At 28.2% G+C, this 26,557-nt stretch overlaps 1 protein-coding gene across 8 annotated transcripts in view; it reads right to left on the reverse strand.

Moving 5' to 3' along the window:
* The window catches only part of LOC142323307 (heterogeneous nuclear ribonucleoprotein Q-like), a 97,397-nt gene that overhangs the window by 32,338 nt on the left and 38,502 nt on the right, over positions 1–26,557 (reverse strand). For all 8 annotated transcript variants that reach the window (XM_075362804.1, XM_075362797.1, XM_075362782.1 and 5 more), the window contains 3 exons: positions 24,638–24,745; positions 22,599–22,775; positions 13,737–13,872 (listed from right to left, as the gene is read on the reverse strand). In XM_075362804.1, coding sequence (XP_075218919.1) covers positions 13,737–13,872; positions 22,599–22,775; positions 24,638–24,745 — 421 coding nt within the window. The remainder of the gene's footprint in view (positions 1–13,736; positions 13,873–22,598; positions 22,776–24,637; positions 24,746–26,557) is intronic.

Below are 26,557 nucleotides of genomic sequence, written 5' to 3' on the forward strand. Positions count from 1 at the left end.
TGGCTCACAGACCCTAGCACTGCATCAAGCTCAAATAGTACAACACCACAGTCCAGACTGGTCGAAGAAGGTAGCATGAATGAAGCAGCATGTTTTGAGCTAACTGTGAGAATGCTACTAAAACTTTTTCAAAATTGAAAAGGACATATGGAGATGACACTCTGTCACGAGCTTAAGTTTTTAGGTGGTTTAAAGCATTTCCAGATGACCAGGAATCAGTTGCAAACAATCCACACTCTGGAAGACTGTTAGCATCAAAAAGTGACGACAATGTTGAGCAAATCAGAGACTTGGTACATACCAATCGACAATTAACTGTCAGAATGATTACAGAACAATTGAATTTGAACCATACCACAGTCCATAAATGACAAACGAATTGGACATGAAAAAAGTTTGTGCAAAATTGGTCACAATAAACCCTCACTGTTGAACAGAAAAACAACAGGGTGGTAGTGTGCCGCAGCAATCTTCTAATAAAAATGTTATTACCGGTGACGAATCTTGGATGTTTGAGTACAACTAAGAAAGAAAACGCCAGAGCAAGGAGTGGCACACTTCAAACTCCAAAAAAGCAAAATCAGAAATCAAAACCATGCTATGAGTAATTTGTTTCTTCGATAGTAATGACATTGTTTGTATAATGAGTTTTTGCCTGCAGGACAGACTGTAAATCAATATGGTTACTGAGAAATTCTTGAAGGACTGCAGAAAAGAGTTGCTCACATGACACCAGCCATCAAAGACAACAGGATGCTACATCATGAAAATGCACCTTGTCACACTGCATTCTCAATTAATGAGTTTTTGGCAAAGAAAAACATTCTTCTAGTTCCTCAACCACCTTATTCACTGGACTTGAGTCCCTGCAACTTTTTACTGTTCCCAACTTGCTATGAAGAGTTCCAGCACTGTTATGAAGAGTGGGAAAACAGTTTTTGAAGCATTGCGTGGCAATGCTTCAAACGTGGTAAGAGGTAGAAAGAGTTCATGTAAAATTGGGCTGTAAATAAAGTTTTTCTGAACCAGTTCATTATTTTATTTACAGACTGTGTGGTGTGTGTGTACACGCACACAAAATATAAAGTAATAACAGCCACTGAAAACAATTTCTCAATTCAATCCATTTTTATATCCACCAAAATCAATTAAATCATAAAAAATGTATATATTATCTGCTCTGCAGATGCCAAGAAAACAAAATAAACTAACCCATATTTATAATCCAATTTTTTTTAACAGATTATCTAACAGTTAAAGATTTTCTATACAATGTTAAAACAGGTACAATAAAAAAAAAACTACAGCACATAAGACAAACATTATATTAACTACAAGTAATAACTAACTTATACCTCACAAAAATGTTTAAATTACAAAATAATTTGTACAGAAAGCAGTAGAGTATTATGAACAATATTTTATAAATAAATACGTGCAGCATTAAATTAAATACTCTTTTCATAATCAAACTGAATTGTCATTTATAACTAAATTAAAGGTTAGGAACAATCTACAAAAAATAAATAAAAATAAAAACAACTAGTTTGATAGTCAACACTTCTACATAAAAAATATTTTATTTGTACCTTTTTTATTTGCATAACAGAACAAAGATAATAAAACAGTGCCTTAACCATAACAATTTGTAATATTTTTGTCTACAAAATTTATGAACTTCAAAATGTTCATATTCGCAACACTTACTTACACATAAAAGTTTAAAACACCTAGTTCTACTACACGATGACAAGCTGAGGTCTGTCTACTCCTCTGCAAAATCTCCTTTAGAAATATGAATGAAGTCAATATCATACACATACTTGGAGAAAACATTGTGAAACAGAAAATATTTAAAAGGTAATTATAGATACTGCAATGGTAAATATAATGAATCTGCTTCTCCAACTTCTCCAAAAACAATTCATATGGTGTTGGATGATAGAGTGAAGTAACGTGACATTGCTAGTGCTGTTGGAATCATTACTAAATGTGGAAAATATTGAATTAACAAGAAAAAATATCTGCAAGAAGGATGCTGCAGTTGCTCACAGTTGACAAAAAAAAGAAGAGAATTCCATGAGCAGTTTGCAGCTGTTTCAGCGAGATATTTTAAGCTTAGTTTAATCACTGTAGAAGAAACATGGATATACAATTACATGACCGAGACCAAGGAACAATCCAAATTATGAGTTGCCAGCAGGAGTTCTACACTCCCTGAAAGAAAGGAAAGGCATTCCTTCAAAATATTAATGTGACTGCTGTCTTTTCAGATTCACAAGGAATAATCCTCGACTATTTGGAAAACAATTCAAAAAATACAGTAAATAGTGTACATCATTTACAGAATTTGAAAATCTAGCAGCAAGAAAAATGTCCACAATTGGCCCACAAAAAAGTCGCTTTTCCATCACAATAATGCACTTGCTCATTCCTCAGCAGTTGTGGCTGCAAAATTTAAGTTAGGGTTTAAACTCGTTCCAAAAATGGCTGGCTAACAAGGAGATTCAAATGAGGAGATTGTACAAACAAATGCCTATTTGGTTTAGTTGGAACAATCCTGTTAGTTGGAAGGGATCAACAAACTGAAGGCAATTGAGAAATAGAGAAGGGTTCTCAAAAAATTAAGTAGTTTTTATTTTAACACAGACTTTTCAAACTACCCTTGTAACTATAAATAGCCCTAACAAAAAAAAAACTCAATATTTTGTTTCTCGACCATAATTACAAGAAGAAGAAAAGATTTGAGAAAATTTTAACATAACAGGAATTTTGCAATTAATACTCAATACTCTTTGTACTTGAAGGGTATTTCCTCTAATTTTATACTAACTAATAAGATAAAGTAGGTCATGAATGTTGGATCCATGTGATTAATAAAAACTTTTAGATTTGAACTTACAAATTTCACAGAATACTCAATTTGCTGCTATCAATTTACTGATACTCTACTTCTGCTTTACAATAATATCATTCTGGTATTTTAGCACAACCATGATTGGAAAAAGGACAATTAGTTAAATAATAGACTACTTGCTGACAATTACCATTAATGAGTTTACACTGTAAATCCAATGTTAATGCATTTTGTAATTGCCATTAAAAAAAAATGTGAAAAATAACAGTGAATTTAGCACAGATTCAAAATGAAAATTACAAGTACAATGGAACTTCTTACACAGTCATTTCAAACTGTAAGTAAACACTGAAAAACTTTATCCCAATTCAGGAATATAAAAAATTATATGATGAAAATAATTCAATAATAACAAAAAGTTGATTTAAAGTTCAAATCAATGTCTGCTAGAGATCGACTTTTAAAAAACCATATCAAACATTTTTTTCAGTTTAGAGATTATTAAATTCCATTAAGATGGTGTCTGATTTTGATACTGTCCTAATAACATATCATAAAGACACTCAATAACATGATTACTGCTGCAAATATGGCTGCATAATCATAAATAAATACGAGTAAGACCGAATCAATAATGCATCAAAAACTACTTCTCTTATAATTCATGTAAGAAAAAAAAAGTTTGAGGAAAAGTACACAAACGCTTATACAACTTAAGAAAAACTGGTAACTAGGAATAAAATATTCTTAAACCCTATAGAACCACACTATATTCATACCATGAAAGGCTAGCAAAAACTCGGGTTTTTTCTTGAGAAGGCAAAATTTCAAAACTTGCTCAACTTGAAGAATGAAAATATTTTAACTTCTGAGTGAATAATTGTTTTATCTTTCTATATTCCCATTATCAAATCACACCACTCTCACCATTTTTTGTTAGACAATTTAGTAAGTTAATTTACTTCTATTGAGTAAATTGTAAACTAATATAACAATGTAAATATAAAACTTAAAATACAAAATAATAGCACAATGATAACTCAATTTTCTTGTAGCATAATATATAAACTGCAATAATTGAGAATCTAATTTTGTAAAATCCTATTTAACTAAATATATTGAAAAAAAAAATATATATATATGTATATATTGTAAGGATAAGTCAAAAATTAAAGTGAAATTTAAAAAACTTATTTTTATTTGCACTTCATAAATGAAAAACAAGGCCTCCTAATTATATAACACCTTTTATTAATTTTTCAAATCCTTTCCATAGAAAGTGTTGCGATCTAATCTCTAGCTAATTTTCCACTGCTTGCTTTCTTTTTTCTGATTTTCATAAAAAATAAAAATAAAATTAATCTCTCGCATGTTCACATATTCTTTTGATGGGCCAAGATGAAAATTGCTAGGATCAGGTTAGCACTACAGCTGAGTGGTTCAACAGCTCTAACAGGACTATTTTGTTGAGGTTATATGAGGTCCCAACACAAATTCATACTTTTTGAGAACTTTTGGACTTATTTTTATTTTTACCTTTGAAGGTTCAAATATCTTAACAGTAGTTTTCACTAAGCACAGTTTCATCTTAGGTGTCCAAGTGCAAAAATTCCTTCAAAGCTCGATTCATAGATTATTATCCGCTTCAGAAGTGGTCTCAACCTTCACATTTAAGTCTGTGGGACATTTTTAAAAGTCTGCCAGTTTTTTTCATAAACAAACTTTGATAAACATGCTCTGAACATCAACAAGGTAAATAAATTACTTTTATGACCTAATATAACAAATAACCAATATAACTAACGGTATATTATATATATATATATATACACACACGCAATACAATTTTCACAATAAATTTTATTAACTACAATTTCATAATCAACATTTGTACTCATTTTCAAATCATACTATTTTATTTTCTCTTCAACATCATACTATTTTATTTTCTCTTAACAAATTATTAATTTTCTAACTAAAAAAGTCAAATTAAAAACCAAATTGAAATTCTACAAACTCAATTCCAATACAGATTTCAAAATGAGGGAAGTGTAAAATTAACAATTACACTTTTTAATTATAATTCAATAATAACCTATTCAGTTTTGTGGTCATAGGCAGACAAAACAATCACACAATTTTTATACAAAAACTGCAGTGTGTGCTCTTATTTACAGACCCACTACAACACTCCCATGTATTACATGTTCTGTACTACACACAACACAAAAAAATCAGAAGCAACTTATTACCCACCTGCCAAACCTCACACTTTTTTCCATAATAAAAGGCCACTTTGTTTTTTTTTTTTTTTTTTTGTAAGACTTGTGATTTATAATTTTAATACATCATCCAAAAATGTAAAAAAGAAACGGTTTTGTTTTACTTTAAAAAAAAAAATCATTATTGAAGAAACACCATTTATTTTTGTCTATGAATTTTCATAATAGTAGACAAAGTTGAAACAGCTTATTTTCTGAAAATGCCGTTACCAGGCATAACTGAAATTTACTTTGTTGAATTTTTTTTAAAATAGGAACTGCGGTTTTTGTCAGTACTTTTTAAACTATACACATTTTGGTTAAGTGATGCTACTGGTTTAAAAATGTTAATTCTAGCAGATAACAAATTCATATACAATTATCAATAAACAAATATTTAACATTACCAATAAGCATACTGTAGAACATTATAGTAATGCACAAGTTACATAAACATGCTCTGAACATCAAGGTAAATTATTTTTAATACAACATCTGCAACATAAACTTATAATGACTAACATTTGCTGTTCTATTAAATTAACACTCGCAGAACTAATAAAATAATAGAAATAAACAGTAACTGACGTAATCAGCTTCTTCCACCAAAAACCCATGGATTAATAGCTATTCCACAATTTAAATATTCTCAATTTATGACTGTATTTGCAAGAAAATTCTGATCATTTTCAAGTCTATACTATATGTGCAGACTTTAAATTATGTAACTGATTGTCAGTTTAATTTTTTAGATTAAATATTTTTCTTTTTTCATCCTGTGTTAGCAGTGGTAGACTAACCTAACCTGAGTTGCAGATAAGAAAAACCAGTTCAAACTAAATATATTTTGTTGAAAGGATTATCCACACTGTCGCTTACTGTCATATATCACTAACATGTATTTTTTGCTATTCAGAATTCTATATGTATTGCATATAATGAAGCTACATTTAAGAAAATGAATGTACAAGTAGGCTACACGTTCATACTTTTCTTTATTTATGAGAAAGTTGTTCAACATTCTGAAGGCACACAAGCTGCTGCATTACCTAATATGTTTGGTCCTTTCCAAAATATCATACTATGAACAGACAGCTCTTCCTCTACTGACCCACCCTTTCTTAACTCCTGATCGTTCACAATTAAACATTGCACGCATATATTGTTCATTAATACCTTGACTCTTATATCATGTTAGGCTTTAAATGTAACATGTAATTTACATCTTTATAAAATATGTAATCTTTTGTGTACCCTCAAAATTGTACTCTCTGTATTCTCATAATTATAATAACACTTTTTCAGTACATCAGATTTTGAAGATTTATAATTACAGTTGTTGAGAAAAATGTGTAGTAAATATTAATGATAATGTGGACTTTCATTACCTAATTTAGCAATAACTTTTAAAAAATATACTGTTATTTTTTAAAAAAAATAACAAAATCTATTATTGTCTTAAATTATATTTTTACAGAATTAGAATGTCACATTTTTCTATTGTTCTCAGTTTGTTAAAAACTTACTTATCCTTCTCTAAAAGTTCACTTCTGACAACAAATTTAATATGCTGCAAAAGATAAACCATAAATAGCCCAAAAAAGTTAGTATTATATAAACAAGTGAAAAAAAAGGGATGGACAAATTATATGAGAGGGATGGAAGAGAAAAGTCTTGTGTATGTGCATGTGCACACGCAGATGATGTCCATGTAAAAGTATAGTATTGTATTAAAAGTTCACTACAAGTACTTATTTTTTATATCAAATTGCTACAAAAATTTGGCTAGTGAACTAAATGCAGTTCCTTAATGTAGATTACTAGCCAATATGTCTACATCTTGTTCAAAAAGGTTAATAAAGTTATAAAGCTATTAAATAGTAAGCAGTTGACTTAAAGTTTGTAAATATCAATGTTTTCATTAATTTTACGCTTTCTTAATCATCAACCAATTTTGAAGAATATTATACTTATTAAAACACTATGAAGCCTAAAAAATCATAGACTTATAACGTATTCTTACAGTTCACTTTGGTAGATGGCATTAGAATCCAAAGCTTCAATTTTAAACTAAGTTCTATGCTGAAAAAACTGCCCTTACACAAAACTTTTCCTTTTTTGGCCAAAAAAATATGAAGGACGGGGTGAAGAGGTAAAATTAATGGAAGATGATTCCAGTGAAGTATGTTAATTATGTTTGTGAGGGGTTGTAAATTGATATTTCAAGATTAAATGTAAAGGGGATTTTAAACTGATATTTTGAGATATCTGCAACCTTATCAAAAATTTTACATTAATTTTACAAGTAAGATTTAATTTGCAATGGTAATTTGTATTAATAAGTTGTCTGTAACATCATTCGTCATTGTATGGAATAATCATTTTTGCACATATACTTTTTTAACAAACCTGTTAAAATTGACAGTCAAAAATTTAAACTGAACCTTTCAAACACTAATCGCAACAAAAGCATTCAACTTGCTCCTTACACTGTCGAGATGAAACACTGCAAAAACAAGACTATGAACAACAGACTGTAAGTGTTACAGGCACTGAAGGCAAACATGTTAATACAGTGAGAAATCTGCAACTGAAGGGACTCCATTACAAAATTTTTAATAGCAGATTTCTCCGATATATATATACCTACAAATTAATATTTTTTTCAGAAACTTTGGGTTTTTATGTAATGATAAAATGTAATGTAATCCATTAATTCAAAACATCTCACAGGGAGATACAAATTTTATTTGAGAAACTTCTCAACAGAAGTAAACAACTTCTATTGATTTTTTCAATCAAAAACCACATTGATTTTTTCCTTACTGAAGTTCAACATAAAAAATGAACTTGAATTCAAAGATTCTCCAAAGTACACAGTAAAAGTGAGTTTTCTATAACAGCCATAAACTATTAAAAATATGAAATTTAATGCTTTAAGTTTAAGTACTTCTATTTTTTATCTCCTATTTCTGTCCTTAATAGCATAAATCTATTATACATTGCTCCCACATTTATACAAGATGTGAAACTTTTAAAAACAAGTTTTTACATCTGTTAACTCAGTTAATATTGTTATATTCCCAATAACTGTTTATTCCTATCTCCTACAAAATTCATATAAGGAAAATACCATTTATCAACAAGCATAGAATTTCTAATGTAAAAAGTTAAAAATAAAAGTCTACTTAACATATAATTTTTTTTTTTATATATAGTGCTAGTTTTAGTACTCTTTATACAATAGTCTGTAAAAATTAAGATTCTGGATCAGTAGATTAACTGGCTTTTACAGTTTTTATAAAATTAATTTTCAATGTATAATTATAGATAGTATCAAAACTTTTAACAATCTTATCATACAATATTGTGGTTGACATTCACGTAGAACTGTTAAAAATAATAATTAACCACACAGACATTGAACTTTAACATCCAACACAGTTTTGCATTAAATTTCATGGCACACCAACAGCTGACAAACCCATACATGTTATCATAGTAAGTAACCAAAAAATAATATATAGATTCTTAAGAAAAACAGGTAGTAGTTATAAAACTACATGTAATTTATCACAGGCATTTATATGCACGTGATAAAAAAGTCCCAATTGCTGAGGCAAAACACAAGTAATTTTGACATATTTTCCATTGTCATGATATGTGCTAGCTTATAAATTTACTTTGAAAACAAATTTGGAAGTTTTTAAATTAATATTTTTTTCAAATGTTTTGTTAAAAATTAATTAATACTTTTTTTAAATGTAACAAAGATCTTTTATGCTACCTCAACCAACAGTTTAAAACCAGGCTATAAATTGTAAAACCACTACGGTAAAAAAATCTAAACAATTATTTTGTAAATTTACTTAATGTCTGTTAGATTTTTTTCCCACTGCTAGAGAGAGAAAGTTATATACATTATTTTGCACTGAAAAGAACTTGTTTTGCAATTCATTTAAGTTTATAAATTCTGTTTGAAGAAACAGGTTTGTACACGTTTAAACCTTATTTCCCAAAATTGGGCATTTCCATTTAGTAGGAAAAAATCTATAGGGATTGGCATTTGCCTATTTTTTTCTAATTTTCAACAGTTATTTCATTTCAACCATAGCTATATTAAGTGAGAAATTTAGTAAGATTACTTTAATATTTTAATAGCATTTTATTAAACTGGGGAAACTTATTGTAAGACTAAGCAGAACTACCATCAGATTGCTAGTATTTAACCTTTTGCAAATCTATTGAAACAAAATTATTTTTGTAATATAAATAGTTTATTTTCTTATTGAAACAAAATAAATAAAATAACTTGCATTAAGCAGAATTTTAATAAACCAAAGGTTTTCAATGAATTCATATGTATAGAATTCCCAGACAAATCTAGTACTTCTACCTGTCCTACAAAAATTTGACCTTTTTTTAAAACATAACACCCTTTAAGATCTGCTGAAAAACAGCTGATCCATCAGTTGAGAGTTTACTTTATTCTGGTAACACTCTTCACTCCAGTAATAATTATTTATCATACTTTTACTCAAGTGATCCCAACTTTTATTTTTAATTGAAAACTGTCCCTAAAATATATTTTTTATACATGCTTCACTTTAGTGAGTATATTTTGACTCAACTTTACATCGTCAGCTCTTCGTACATGCACTAATCTATTTCCCTGAACATAAAATTGGGATTCATCAGAAAATAACAAATTCCTCCAGTTTTCCAATCTTTTAAATTTTTTAACAGTTTACAAGCCTTCCAACCCACCTCCAATAATCTTTGACAAAATGTCACGTACTTTGTGATTCTCAAGCTTTTACAATATCTTTTTGAAGATCAAAGCTGTTTTTTTTAAAGATCTATCTCTTTTTCCTATCTATAATGCAACTTCTAGTGAAGTTTTCCTCCCACAATTCTGTTTACATTCTGCGTGAACCAGTTTCAAATTTCAATTTAATGAATCTGTCAACTCTTCTTAGGAGTTGCACCTAATGTGAAAAAAATTCTCTATTCACACATCAAATATACAAAAATACAGAAAAGACTAACAACATGATATAAAGTAACTAGAAAAAAGAACTGAACACTAAACTTAACCCTCAAAAATCTGTAAACATTACGTAGCTATTTGGAGAGAAATTGAAAACTGGTTGACAACCACAAAAATGTACTTATTTCAATTGCACATAACACAGAATATCATATACACAACAAAAAACAAGTAAATGTTTTAATAGACTCACAAACTTTCCGATAATAATTCAGAAATTGTACACCTTTAAAAATAAGCTCATTCTTTAACATGCACATTGCAGTTGCAAAAGAAGGAATAAAGTAATGGCAATCTATAATTTATGTTACTTTAAAAAATTTTATAATAAAACAATGAATCAAAATGATCATCACAACCAAATTTACCAGACAAAACTAAAGATTACAAGAATTATCCAATCACAATTAAAATTAATTTCTTTCATACTATTAAATGTATGAAATCATACTGCATAAAATCAAATTTTATTTGATTTGACATAATATTCTATCAAAAATACCTCAGAAACAATAAATATCACCGTTTCATAAACTAATGGAATGAATACTTTATATTTTGCAAAAAGATTACTTTGTACAATGAAAATTATTAACAATTAAATCAAAGAATTTTTATCATCTATCCAATAAAATTACAAAACCTTCTGAAAATTTACTTCTACTTAAAAAATTTGTAAAATCATTAATGGCTCAACCTTACAGATTAGATGTCCTAACAAGTAGTTTGATGTAATTTTTTTGCCAAATAATTTCAATAAACTTCTTTTCTTATTTGTATTTATTAAGATATTCTACCAAACATTACCCAAGAATTATTCAGTGTATATCAACTTCAGTACATCACATTAATATTCATCTGCATTCATAATCTTACAAAAAATTCTCATGGCATATTAAAGTGATATGACATATTCAATTCATAAAAAAAATATTTTGTTCTAATTAAAAACTAGAATGTAAAAACCTTCAATTCACTAATTTGATATTTAAGCGCACAAGAAAAATATTAGCACAGAGTAACAGATACTCAGGGCCTAAACAACACCATATGCTTAAACATAAAATGCCACATGACTAACTCCAATGGTAGGATTAAGAAAACACAAAATCCAAGTTCCTTACTATACAAATATACAACAGACAATGCAAATGTTCTTACTAATTTGATCACTTAAACCTGTTCTCTTTTTCTAAATTTTTAGATAAACAAATTTAGATTATAATCGTCACTTTAAGCAAATAACCATTTATAAAACACACACAAGAAGTTATTTACTTGCTGGGTGAAGAACAGTCAAGAAGACCACAACACAATTTCATTTACCAAAAATTACAAACTGAGTTAGAAGGAAATAAGAAAATCAGAGTAAAATATTTTCAGAATGTTAATGTTGAAATCAAAGTGATAATCAGAAAACAAAAAATTTCAAACATATATTAAGCAAAGCAAAAAATTCATTTATAACAATTCAGTCAACTAGTCTGACCAGTTGAGAAGAGAGAAACGTTTTAATGAATGAACAACACAAGACCAAAAGGATCAGACACTGATTCTGCAAAATAACAGATCATGCCATTTAAAATATGGAAATTACAAACCAAGAAATAAAGTTAATAAAAAATAATGAATCAATATACAAATAATTTGTGCAACTGTTAAAGGGGGTCATATAGCAGCAGATTTTCTGGAAAACTTCACTAAAATTAAGTGACTGTGCATCTTTGTTTAGTGGACTGTGCAATCAAAAACAAGTGACAAAAATTCAGACAAATAACTATAAAATCATTTAAACCATTAATGACTCACAGTTAAAGTACAGCAGAGGAGTTTCACTATGCTCAATAGACTGTATTTATCTTGGTCTGCTAGAAAGAAATAAGTAAATATCAGAGACTGAATTTTTAAAATATCAGAATAATTATTATCTCCACAAAAAGACAGCAACATATGACTGAAATCAATTTTATCACAGAGAACAATGAACCCCACTTTTATAACAAATACAGTAAATCATAGACAGAATTAATTGTAAAACTTCACAAAATAATATTTATGCACTAATATTTACGATAGATGTTCCTAAAAATAAATAATTTCAGCTCATGTTCATTATAAAAATTTAATTTATTCAATTCAATCCTCGACAATAAAAACAAATGGTTCAACAGCTAAAAATGAAATCATATTAAGCTAATTTTCTTGCTTCTAATTACTAGGTGCAGACGTAATACACAACTATTTACTAAAGTATATCACAAAAAGATTTAACAGAAATATAAATAAACAATTTTTAAAATTATTTCCAGTTAAAAAATAAACACATGTACATGAAATTTTAGAACTGAAATATCAATCTAAAAAAACGAGGAAGTTAAACATTAATATAAATCAACACTAAAAAGGTCTCCTGAGCATAAAGCAAACTTGTTTAAAAATTTATTTAATGGGTTAGGATAATTTTTCTGAGCAAGGACAAAAGGAAGAACTAAATGTTAAATAAAACGTATATTTATATAAGCAAAAAGATTTGCAGTTCAGCAAATTATGAAAAGCATTTAAGATTGAAAAAACAAATATATTTAACTGGAAAACATGCTTAACTTCCCCATCAAACGTGAAGCCAAATATTAACAAAAAATTGTGCGCACGCACGCACGCACACACACATACACACAAAACAAAATTATATTCTAATACTATTTATCTACAATTTAATCCAGGTAAACTGCCTGACAAGTTCATAAAATTGCTTCTATTATCTACTGAGGAGATACTAAAAAGCCATAGAAGAAAGATAAGGAAAGAAATCATGATATGCAGCAAACAGAAAGTACATATTGCGTAAAAAGCATCTTGATAATTTTTTTACTTATTTTATTCTCTCATAATAAAATTTCACAGTAACCCACCATCTATAACATATGCAATGTAAAAATGCTTTCCCGCAATAAACTAAAATACTGACTGATTCAGCCCTAACTTAACAGATTAAATTTATGTCTGTGAACATTTTCAAGCATTAAAATTAAGAACAGATTCATCAATATCTATGGATCTTATAACTTGGTATGAAAGCAGCAAGTACTCAATTTCATAACACTTTTTAAAACTGAAAAAAAAATTTATTCTGGAAAATGCCTAAAATAAGAAATCCATTATAGTTCTCAAGTGAACTCACGAATAATACAGATTACAATACACTACAGATTATGTCCCTTTCCTCAATACATATTCATTCAGCTGAGTCATACCAGCACACAAGAAGGTTCCCAGACAAAAGGGCCTAGGGGGTGGCATTGCCTGATTTCAGTACTATATAAAGATGTAGTAAAAATCAAGTGAAGGGGGTTGTACCATTTATAAAAATAATTACAAAATACATTTAAAAAAATGTTTAAAACCTACCTAAAACCTTTGTAAATAAAAGGCAAACTGTTGAAACTAGTGTAAGTACAACCCACTTCACTATGGCATATTAAATGTACACACTACCATCATAATTACCACCACTTATTATCATCAAAATCATCATCATATTGAATTTATTCTCTTAAATTCACTTTACCTGTTAATTTACCAAACTCGTCCAGAATCTCCTCTTTGCCTTTAGACTTTGGAATGTTGCCCACAAAAAGTCGTAGATTCGGAACACTAATGTTAACTTTCAGAGTCTTGCCAGGTTTGATTTCGTGATTATCGAGCTGTGGAGTTAGAAAAACAGACATGCCAAAATTTTCAACAGACAATATAAAAAAAAAATCATAAATTATCAAATTTAAATTTTGCAATATTGACGGAGAATTTTGATCACTGTATCATAATTTTTGTACAAAAAAAAACAGGCATGCTTTTTTATTTTATTAAAAATTTTGATAACCCAATAAATATTTTTCCTGAAACAAATGTTTTCAATTCATTTTTCATATTAAAAAGCTTAATTATTATAGAGATCTACTAATACTTTGGAAGAAAACTACAACACAGCTTTCTGCAACCAAATAAAAGCAATTTTGAATATTTCATCATACTGACAGCCAAAGTGAGCAACTTGGAAAAATAATTTTTCAAACAAGCACACCATATATTATCCATCACCACTATCCAGTTCCAGGTTTTGCTCAGAGAGCAAAGAGGAGACCTAGAATTAAATCTAAACAAAACTAACATACTATATTATTCTATAAATTAAAAAAAATTACAACTAAAGTAGGCACAGACAAGTAACACCACCAGAAACATGTTTTCATCACACTAAGTATAATGTACACAAAATACTTAGCTTATTTTACTTACCAACTTCTCTAGTAATCACAACTTGCTTTAGATGATTATTATGCTTAGATGAAAATTATTATAAAAATATAAACAGCACTTATTACAACTACACATAGCACAGTATTAGGCTACTGAAGAGAATGCTTAACTTTTTAATGTTTAATATTGGGTTAAGCTCAAATGGAGGTATTAATGAAATGAATTCAAAAGTAAATAAAATCTGCAGATTGGAGAAAATATATATTTCTATGAACGATATAGATTATCTTTGTTTGGCAAGACATGCTTAATAAATGCAACTTATAAAACTAATAGATCAAAAATAAACTCTCCTGCAAAATTTTGATAAATAATGGGATTTCTATTTTATACAAAAGGTGTTTGAAGATTGCGTTTTGGAAATGGCTGCTTAATAACGGCTAGATTACTGATGTTATAAACAAAAACCAAAGGGATTAAATTACAAATTTTATTTTGTAAATTAATTTAAACAGTTAAAATAAAACTAAAGAAAATTACTTATCTTGTAAATAAAACCCTGTATCAATGAATCAATATTAAAATACTTAAAAATTTTCTTTAATATTAAAAAAAAGTAATTAATTTTTATTATTAGTTATAAAGAAAAGTTGTATAAACAGAATTATGAAACGCCCAATTATCATTATGACCACACAAATGTTTAACAAACATTCCTTTACAGTTGCACACAACTGAAGATTTCTTCCCATAATGTTTCTATCAATTTATTCAATACCCACAATCAACTCAAAGCCTACATTTTTCATTTTTATTATCTTCACAATAAACCTGCAACAATTAAAACTATGTTCAGCATATCCTAGGTGTTTGGTCCATCTAATGGGAAAAGAATCTAATATGAAAAAATACATAAAGAAAGATGCATATAGAAAATTAATAATAAAATGGTTGAATAAGAATTAATTTCATTTGTCAATATACAGAATTACAAAAAATTAACAAACTGAAATTCAATATAATAAAATAATTCAACAAAATGGCTGACAACAAATTATCAAAAGTGACTTTAATAATTCTTATTCTGTTCTGTTTTTGTACTTTTAAACTGTGCACATTAGTTGTTTACATTAGTAGTGATTATTTAAGAATTGTTTAGATTTAATTTATTAAGCATTTAGCATTTGGATTTAAGTACTGCTGAAATACAACCTACCACAGAGCTAAAATCTAAGCTAACCTAGAGATCTGGGTTTCACGAATAGTAGTTTAGCCATTTACTGTTTTTACTTACAATACCAAAATAGAAATGGATAGTTACATTGCAGTATAATATTAACATTCATATTAAATTATTCAATTAATGATTTTTTGGGCAAGTTCTGATGTTACCTCAAGCAGTTTATTTTACACACTATTATCTCTTCACAATCAATAAGCAAATGCAGATAATATAATTCACTGATTGAAGACTTTTTCAATAAAAAATATTTTTCAAGAAATATATCTCAATTTAAATATTTAAGTAATTTTAGCCTAATTATAGCTACAATGGTTTAATTTCTCATCCTGCATTTTGGAATAATTTCTAAACAATATGGCATTTTTCACAATTACTTGATACTACAAACACTAATCTGCCTTGCCTTTCTACATGGTTGACAAAATGTTTCTTCCATAAGCTTGTTTTCATTTTAACACTGTTTCTACTAGCTGTGTTAAGACCAGCAGTCCGCCCAAAAATCATAACTTTTAAAGCTTAAATGATCTTGAAGGTAAAAGATTATGCATTCATAATTTGTTTGAATCCTCGTTTTCTATCCTTATTTAGGGAAGTGGTTAACTGGTAAAAAGAACAGTGAAAATGAAAAACAAATCTAGTGCACACATGAATCATAATTTATTTGGTGGTAAGATACACAGTATTTTAAAATGCTGTGTAAATTTTTGGCCCATATAACAATCTTCATTTTACTACATAAAAAGTATTATAAGTTATAAAAATTTGTATTTTTATTAATCCACCACAAATCCTGACTCAGACCAATGATTAAACAGAAAGCAAGACAAGTTTTCCACTTTTAGAGTTAATAATTATGTCCACAATCAATCCAGTAAATAATTAAAACTACCGTAAAATGCGCGTGCGCACACAAAAAAAAAAAATTCTATTTTCTCATGAAACAATAGAAAATAGCTAAATGAAAATCACCAAATAATATTTGGTGATTTTCATTTAGCTTAATAAAACCTGTTTCTCATTTTTAAAAAACCGATATAAAATATAGATTATTTTTTTCCTCTTTTATATCACATATATAACAAACAAGTTTTTTAGATATTAAACATACATAATAATAGGGCAGAAAATTATAATTAAGAGATAAGAAACTAAAGCCTTATTTGTTTAATAATTTAGTGCCAACGCCTAACAGATGTATTAATTTGTTCAGTTACTTTTCATCATTTACATAGTAATTTTAGCTACCTTTTTTCATATCTGAACAATAGAAGATTCTATTTTGAAATACTGGATGATTATTCAAGAAAGTCCACCTTTGTGAAAATTTTGTATGAAATACTAAGACAATATGAAAATAAAATTCATTAAGACATTTTCAGACAACTAATCTTAAATGCAAAATTTATAGTTCTAAAAAAAAAGGTTTCCCGTGTCCCTCAAGAAACTGTGAAATAAATTTCTTATTTACTGATATCTCAACAAACTTAGCATTTCTAAGGTTCATTCACAGGGACCATAAAGCTAACAAAACTAAACTACATCTAGTCAATAACTCAAAATATTACAATACAATGATTGCAAGCTAACAAGTATATTTCTAAATTTCATTTGTGGAAGTCATTAAGCTAACATAACTATATATAGTCAACTCAAAATATTAAAACACAAAATGAATGTGAAATATGACAACACCCTTCAAGGTTTATTGCACTTATGTAATAATGGCCTTATTGTTCTTCAATTAATTTGTACCTACCTTTACCTTAAATCATCAAAATTTAATAAATGGAAGTAAAAGATCTTTTACTTGAACTTTAAGCTAAATTATTTATAATTTTAAGCTACCTATACTGTATTCATACGTTCCATTTGTGTTATAGAGTTCGTCATGATTTTGAGTCACATCCCTTATCAGTACTGATTCACGACACAGCCTCATCTATATACAATCCTGTAATCATTATGTCAACACTATAATGCGTTATGTCTTCTCAGTTCTATTAAAACCCTTGATCTTTATGTATGATCACTCTTTAGTTACGGTGTTCAATTTTTGTGTTCCTGTTATTTACTTAATATTATTTGAAGTTAAATATAATGCAATTTTTTTTAAGTTTATTGCAATGTGAATGTAAAGAATTCCTTGATTTGTCTGTATGACTTGTATTTTGACACCATGTCTGATACTGATTCAGCTGATAATAGTGCACAATTGATATCCTTCTGAGAAACGAATTACAAAGTAATCCAATAACATTGATGATTTCAAATGTTAATTAACTGCTAACATAAGTGGAAGTTGTGCTGCTTGAGTGAACAATGTGATTTGCGAGTTTGAATCTATTACAATTTTCTAAAAAAAACAAAACCCTGCAGATCAACTGAAGCCAAAGTTAACTATTTTGATAAAACACACTTTATAAAAAAGTACACAAATTTTATTTATTGAAAACTTTTAGTACAGATTCCTAAATGGTTGGACCGATACACAATTTTTTTACAATATATAGCAGATGTTGAACTATCAAGTCTGAAGAAAGAATATCCAGATATGTTTAGGATATTTGTTTCATTTGCGGATTCATAATTGCTGAATAGATACTCCACTGTTAAATAAACAGCAAAATAAAATCAATTTACATTTTGAAATTTTAGTATGGGAATTTTTTCATTTTCATTTATTTTACTGTAATTTTAAAAAAAATACAGTTACACAGGAAAGATATTTATCTAGTGCAAACATATTTTTAGCATGTACAATAATAATATGGAATACATGATTTTTTTTAGATGATTATTTTACCTTATAAGCTTGAAGCTTTTACATAGGAATATGAAATAGAAATTTTGTAGCTAATGAAAAATGCTATGTATGACCAGGATTCAAACCACTAGTTAATTTAATATTCTACAAGCTAAAATTTTCAATATTACTAAGAAGAATAAAATCTCACTAATTTTTTAATATTATATCCTGATACAAGTTCAGACAAAAGGTAAATACGTTGTTTTTTTTTAATTGCTTCACAAAATTTAAAATATCCACTTTTTAATAAGATCCACTTTTACAAAATTATATAAATAGATAAATTCTGCTTATAACATTCCTCATCTCTACTCAATGCCATTTCAAAGCAACACAGCTTGAATAACACTAAATACAGTGAATATGGGAGAAACTTTACACCCTGGATAAGCCAAGATCAGAAGGTACTGCTATATTGCTGTAAAACTATCATTCTTAAAGTTAAAAGGAGGAAGACCTTTTAAGAATTATTCATTTCAGCATATTTGTAATTACAATTCACAATTACAACCTCAAGACATGATAGAGCATCTATGGAAATATTTTCTAATTGAATATTTACTGTATGATGAATAATAGTAACTATAACTATATTAGCCAACTATACTATAAATCCACTTGCTTCACATATTCGCCTCTCATAAGTGGAAAATGCAAGGTTATCACAAATAGTTTTTTTTTTTTCATTGTTTTACGTCTTTTGAGCAGTACTGATAATAAGAACTTTTGATGCACTGATATAAGAACACAGCATGGAACTAATCATTTCTGCACACTACAGAATTAGATCTATATAAAAATATTTAATGATTATGAGGGAAATAAGATATTAGGAGAAATGGATGAAATTTTAGAGAACAAAAGACATGACAGAAAGCTACAAAGAATACTAACACTGCTATTAATTTTAATGCAAAAGGAAGTATTGAACTGCAGCAAGCAAGTACAGAAATAAGATTACAAACCTTTCAAACAGAAAAGAATTTAACGTATTGAATAATCAAAGTTTAAAGAAGCATAACAAAGAATGACATTACAATTTAAAGTTAGTCATATATACATATTACACAAAATTAGAGTTATGCGAAAGCAAAGTAAAATACATAAATAAAGATGTGTAGAGATAACAGTATTTGAGAAGGAATAATCCTACGAAAAATATGTAAAGAGAATAGGAAAATTATCTTGTTAAATTTTATGAATTGAAAGAAAAAACTTCATTTATTTCTAGTTCTCCAATTTAACTATTAGTCAGCATCATATGGATAACAACAATAAGTGAATACCCATCAAGATTTCTCAAATGAAAACTATCCAATTTATGCATATTTTAATGTACATTAATTATATTCTTATGTAATGTGTATTATAAAGTAAGGATAATTTAGCATAAAAAAAAAAATACTGTGAAAATCACAACATAATTTCAAACACTGGTAGAAAAATTGTTTAAACTGGAAAAAATTTAACTTTGTAAATGTATGTTTACCAAAATATACTGATTATGTTAATTACCAAATACTAAACAGAAAATATTTAGTTGCAAAATAAATTATTATGGTAAGGAACAACCAGCAAGCACAAAAATTAATAAAATAAGAGTACTGTATAAACTCATTGCTACTCATGCTGAAAACAGCACCAATAAAAGTGTTATGTTAGTGTTGGATTACTACTTCCTTCATATTGTGTTTTTATACTTGCATCATCTTCAGTTCGTTTAGTTATTTAATTTTCAAATAGACATCATTATAAAATACACACACACACACACAGTAAAATTCAGTTCATCCCCTTTCAAATCATATTCCAGGTTTTACAAGTAACATGAAATGTGGAAGTATTCCATGGTAGATGGATAAAAAAATCCTGTTTATCAGTAAATTCAACAAGGATAATTTTTATGCTTTGGTTATTCTAACAAACCTATTTTATACTTTGGAAACCTGGTACACTACTTAGTCATGACTAACTATTTTTTTAATGAAAAATAAAGTTTCACTTGTAAAAAAAGAATGTTACAACAGAATATTTTTCTTTTACTTCTGAGTGAGCATTTCAGTATTAAAACAAAAATTAAATTTCAATTAAAAAACCCTCACAAATTGTTCCCCACTTGAGGGAAAATTATCATGTTATGCAATCATTACTTGCTATGTTACTTCTTATCAAAAAGTTACAATGTTTTTTGTTTGGTTAAGACTAGTAATTTTTTTGTAGACAATATTCTTCTTTTTCTATTACTAATATAAAAAATGCACAGCCGGTATAGTGTTTGTCAGACAAGTATTGTTTTAGTCACCCAGCAGACACTGGGCAGTTATTTGCAGAGATCTTACTACTTTTGATCTAAAAAATCATATCAAATTGTTTGGAAAATAAAAATTTATGTGCACACCTTGTACCCAAAGCCATATGGAAATATTTCTAGGTCTGCTGGAAACTTAATTTTTTAACTTATCCTAGTAACATCTACATTCATACAAATCAGTACAACAGTCAATATAGATTTCTGCCAATCTAGGAAGTAATAGACTATTGAAGAAAATTAGATATCAAAATTAATTGTTTCTAATTTTAATAAAACAAAATTACCTTTACAAAGAGAATTTGTTAATTATAAAAAAATAATAATTCAAGTACATATTTAAAAAAATAAAAAAAATAACATACTCAGGAGGAAGAAACTTACCAAAAGGTAAGATGTTATGGATGAACACACCATGAGGGCTAAAGGAAGATACAATATAAGAAATAGACTAGACTAGAGTATCAAGCAAGTTTCTTGCTTGAATAGAGTGATAGCCCTGTTTATGAACTCTGGGCGAGAAACTTGCATATGATTATAATGAATAAATATTAATATAACAATATATTCCAACAAATATCTACGCTTAATATTACAAAAAACACCACTGGTACCAGAGATACTCCTTTTAGTTGACAATACATTGAAATGTTTAGTGATTTACTAAAACCACCAGGTCCTTAGATTTTTTGTAAAATTTCTATTTTAGTTACAGGATGCACACCGCTTTAAAATGTACTTTTATGTAACTCAAATCACATTATAAACTTAAGAATACATTTATAGGTAAAAATCAAGCACGCACATGTTTGTTTATATATATATATATGTGTGTGCACACATATATATATATATATATGTATATATATATATGTAAGCACATGTGTGTGTGTGTGTGTGTGTGTGTGTGTGTGTGTGTGTGTGTGTGTGTGTGTGTGTGTGTGTGTGTGTGTGTGTGTGTGCTTGCATTGTTGTTAGCAATGACAGAATCATAAGAAACTTTTACTATTAACAACATATAGTAAACAAGGTTTCACAGTAAAATAGACATCAAACTTTCATAAAGATTACACACATGCAACATTGCATGTAACACAACAATAAATCATTTGTTAACACAACTATGATTAAATTAATACAATAAAAGAACTAAGAATGGGAATTTTATAATAGTTGCAAAGAGAAAGCAGCAAAAGAAAACACAATCTTCAAACTATAGTAATTAAATTAATAAAGAAGTAACTATTATTAATAACAGTGATAACAGATAGAATTGCCGCAAATGCTTACAGTGTCAAAAGTAAATACAGAACACTCAGGTTCTACACTAAGCCATGATTACTCGAATCACAGTATCTTAATTCACTGCTAAATAAATATCACCTAATAGCCAGTGCTGAACTAATCAGAAGTCAACCATAAATAAAATTATCAAAAACTGAGAAAATAATTTTAAAAAAAATTTTTTTTTATATATTCAATCACATCATGTACGCATGTCCAGAAAGAAAATAAAAAAAATAATAATACTGTTAGAAATTACTCCATTGAGTAATATAAAATATACAGTACAACCCAAAAAATAAAAACTAACTTTATATAAGCCAAACACCAAATAACTTTATTCTACCAACAGTTTTATTGAACTTTTTTTTAAATGACTGGTCTCTTCCCTTAATAACAAATATTTCTGTTTCCCAATTAATTCCTTAAGATGAATAAAAATAGTACTTCTGCAACTTAAAAAATATTGTAATGACAAGCAAAAAGGAAAACCCGAGTACACAAATTACCATAAATAAATGAATCTACTTACATCTTTAGTGGCCTGCAGTGCTTCTTCTTTTGTAGTATAAGTAATAAAAGCGTAGCCCCTATTTGTTCCTGTCATAGGGTCCATCATTAACCTTAAATCCCAAATTTTGCCGCTTTTTTCAAATAAAACAATGAGTTCATCTTCAAACATATCTTTTGGGATTTTACCACAGAACACCTAAAAATTAAGAAAGCCTTTATAATCAGAACACTTATCAATGAAAACTAACAAAAACTAACGGCATGAAAACTAACTACTAAATAAATTTTGTACTAAACTCAGCAATGTCACATAAAACATTCCATACATTACAAAATCAAAATAAAAGCAGACAATATAGTTACTTTTTTACACTGCTGTCTGAAAAATCTGAATTACTTTATTACTACCACTGAATTCACTTTACATACAATGTCACTTTTTAATTAATTAAAATCACATTACAAACAACAAATTACAATTATAAACTAATGTAAAAAGAGAATCATTTTGAGAAATTTAGATTAGTTTGTACTGTGATAACTATAAATTTGTGAATTACTGATAATACATAAAAAAATATACACAGATAAATAACATGTTTAACTGAGACTTCAAACAATAAAGATATCACAACTAAGCACATAACATGTTCTTTATACATAACTTTTGGTAATAGAAATACTGTAGAATAATCTGTTAATTTTTCAACCTCAATATTTGAACTACCACTTACACAATAGACAAAAGTTGCATGAGTTGCTGCTTCCAGGGTTCAAGAACAGATGCAAACTACTTATTGATGTCATTATACTCCCAATGTGACATCCTGAATCAGATTTCTATCTGCATTTTAGACTATAAAATTCCTCCTAGTGTAGAAACCTTCCCTACAGGAAGACTAGCACTACACATTTAAGACAGGATGCTTCCACATCTTTTGAATCTTAGGGATGACAATGTTCCTTATCAGACTGGAATGACTAATGCTTCCAAACATAGAACTAGACAAACAAGGATAGTTTTTTTAGAGTATATCAAAATCCTTGTTACAACAAACACTTTGGATATTATCTTCATCACCAGGATAAAGCCAAAAATAAAGTAAAATACTACACTGCTTGAAGGCCATAGCATTCCAGCAGAATGATTTTCTATCAACAAAACATGGATGTAATGGATTCACAGAGGGAAATTGTACCAATGTGTATTATTAGTACAATTATCTAATCATAAACTATTTTTTTTCAGAATATAATATATATAATATATACAACTACTAATCACAATTAGCATTAATTTCCATTAAGACAACTATCAATGAAGATGAACAGCATGAAATCAATATACAACACATAAAAACATAAGATTCAATTGTTAGCAGATAGTATTCCTAAATATATAAGGACATATAAAAAAAAGGATATAGGATAAATATATTTAGGATAGTAATCCTAAATATATTCATGACTATTACTACAGTTTGTATTTTTGTTTAAAGAAGTAATAAAAATATCTGGCAATAATTGTATAGCTATTTTAACACAAATTTTAAATTTAAGAGAAATACAAATAATCTGATAATATCAAGTATTACTTTATACGGCTTGATACAAAGACATAAAATATTGATTTTAGACCACTCTTGTAGAGTACACTAAATGTGTTTCTTAAACTAATTCTTTAATACATTCATTAGATTTACATCACAGACTTCTGATGCGGATATTACTAAAAATAACTATGCGCAAGTCATTTTTATAAATTCTTTATTGGCAGCAACAAAACATTAGAGCAATCTGGAACATTAACAACCTGAACAAGGATCAAAGTTTTGTTTCTTGAACTACCTTCTAAACAAACTATTACTAATACACCTTGTAAATATAATTTTATTCGTGAATTTAATTCACTGAATATTACAAACTTAATAAAAATTTAAAAGAGAATTTGTAATAGTTATATCATTATACCAGTTATCTACATAATAGTAATAATAATTACCAGGAACTGTAAAAGTGTGTCATCAGCTTTATTTTCGTTAATAACAAAGAACATACCTCACAACCATTTCCTGGAGCCGGCCTGTCCCATCCTGGAGGTGGTCCTCCATACTTCCTTTGTCCTGTGGTAACATCTAAGGAGTATCCAGTTCTTTCCAAAATTGCCTGGAATAAAAATATAATTCATAACTGTTGAAATTTAACTACTAAATAATAGTTTTAAACCAGGTTCTTTGTCAACAAACATTAACATGAAAACTGTATTTTCAATTTACTTAATATAAATGATTGTAACATATATTTTGATTCAGAAGTGATAATACTTTCTTCACATAAAATAATACAAATAAAATTATGGGAAAACAAGCATTTCCTAGATTAATAAAATCAATTTTCCTCTTCAAGAAAAAGCTAGAGAACATACTAGGTGCTCTTAAAATTAGTAGCAGTACAGTTTCAATTACTAAAGCAAAGTCTGAACTGTGCAGAAAGGTTCATCAAAATTATCAATACTGGGTTTTTTTGATATTTAGAATAAAATACCACTTCAAGAAAACTTTCAGCCCTACAAAATCAAGATAGTAACAAGTTACCAAACAACAGAGTAAACAAAGGTTATCACAAAAATTAGCATACTGTACTGATTGTATCTAAAGTTTGGTTCTGGTCGTTGAAAGTATTGCTTTGCTTGCTGTCTCTCTCAATGAAATGGTGAAAGAGTACTGGCTCTGGTCACACCAACACATGCATACATCATTCTGTTGATGTTAGATAGTTTCCACGCTCTCACTAAACCATAGTTTTAGACTAGCTACTGTGTAGAAAGCGTCTGTTGTATTTAACTCTTTCTGCATTGGTAATGCATTTTTCATCAATAATATAAAAGTGCTTTTAATAACTATTACTGCCAGAAATTACACTAGTCAATACAAACAGAACGCTTCCTGCATAGTATTTTTATATACTGTAAAATTGTTTATTTCAGATTTTTTCCATACAATAACTTCAAAAAGAGGTTGGTCTGTCACTCACCCTGTTTGTGACAGAGCAGGTTTTAATGGGGCATTAACAGTTCATAGCCAAGCACAGGAAATGGTCTGCAGTGTTTTTTGAGAACAAATCAAAAATAATTTTAGGAAAGAATAAACCATTAATTCCTTTTCGAAAAGTTGGATAATGCACTGCTAGTGCTCTTAAAATTAGTACAATATATTAGTTTCCAATATTACTAAAGAGAAGTCTAATTATGCAGAAAGATTTATCCAAATTTTCAACACCAGGCAAACAATAAAGAGATTCTCCAGTAACTAATTTAAATACAGTTGCAGCTGGTGCTATTCACAAATACATTTATCAGTACTACTCAAAGAAAGAATATCACACAACTAGCAATATAGTTTCTCTTCAGGAGGCTGAATTATTTTATAGAAACAATAGTATTTAAAAAGTGTTGCATATCTGCTGAGTACCAAAACATTTAACAGCAGGAATAGTTTACTTACAAGGTGAAATATTGTCACTCACTGTAGTATTTTTCTGAAACAAATGAAGATTGTTAATTTAAATGAAATTGTTGGTTAGATGAAACTTGGGTTAATGCTAACTACTCAAACCCAAAACCATGGACTGGAAACTGCCAATGGGTCGAGGTGGAAGATTAATTGTTTTGTCATGTAGAAATAGTTGACAGGTTTGTGAATGAAGTGCTGATGTTCAACTCAAGGAAAATAAACAGCTACCATGAGGAAATGAATAATAAAACATTCACAAAATGGTTCAAAGAAACACTTTTGAAAAAAAAAAGAGTAGCATCATAGTAATGGATAATGCTTCATATCACTATGCATTTGGTTAAAACCTCAACTAATGCTAACCAGAAACATGAGTTGATTGATTAGCTAGTTTCACATGGGGTCAATGTAGACACATTCAATGACCAAAGGAAAACTTTTGGAAATTATTAAGGGGAAAACCTTC

Source organism: Lycorma delicatula, chromosome 1, assembly GCF_047948215.1.
Source record: "Lycorma delicatula isolate Av1 chromosome 1, ASM4794821v1, whole genome shotgun sequence".
In the NCBI taxonomy this organism is placed as follows: domain Eukaryota; kingdom Metazoa; phylum Arthropoda; class Insecta; order Hemiptera; family Fulgoridae; genus Lycorma; species Lycorma delicatula.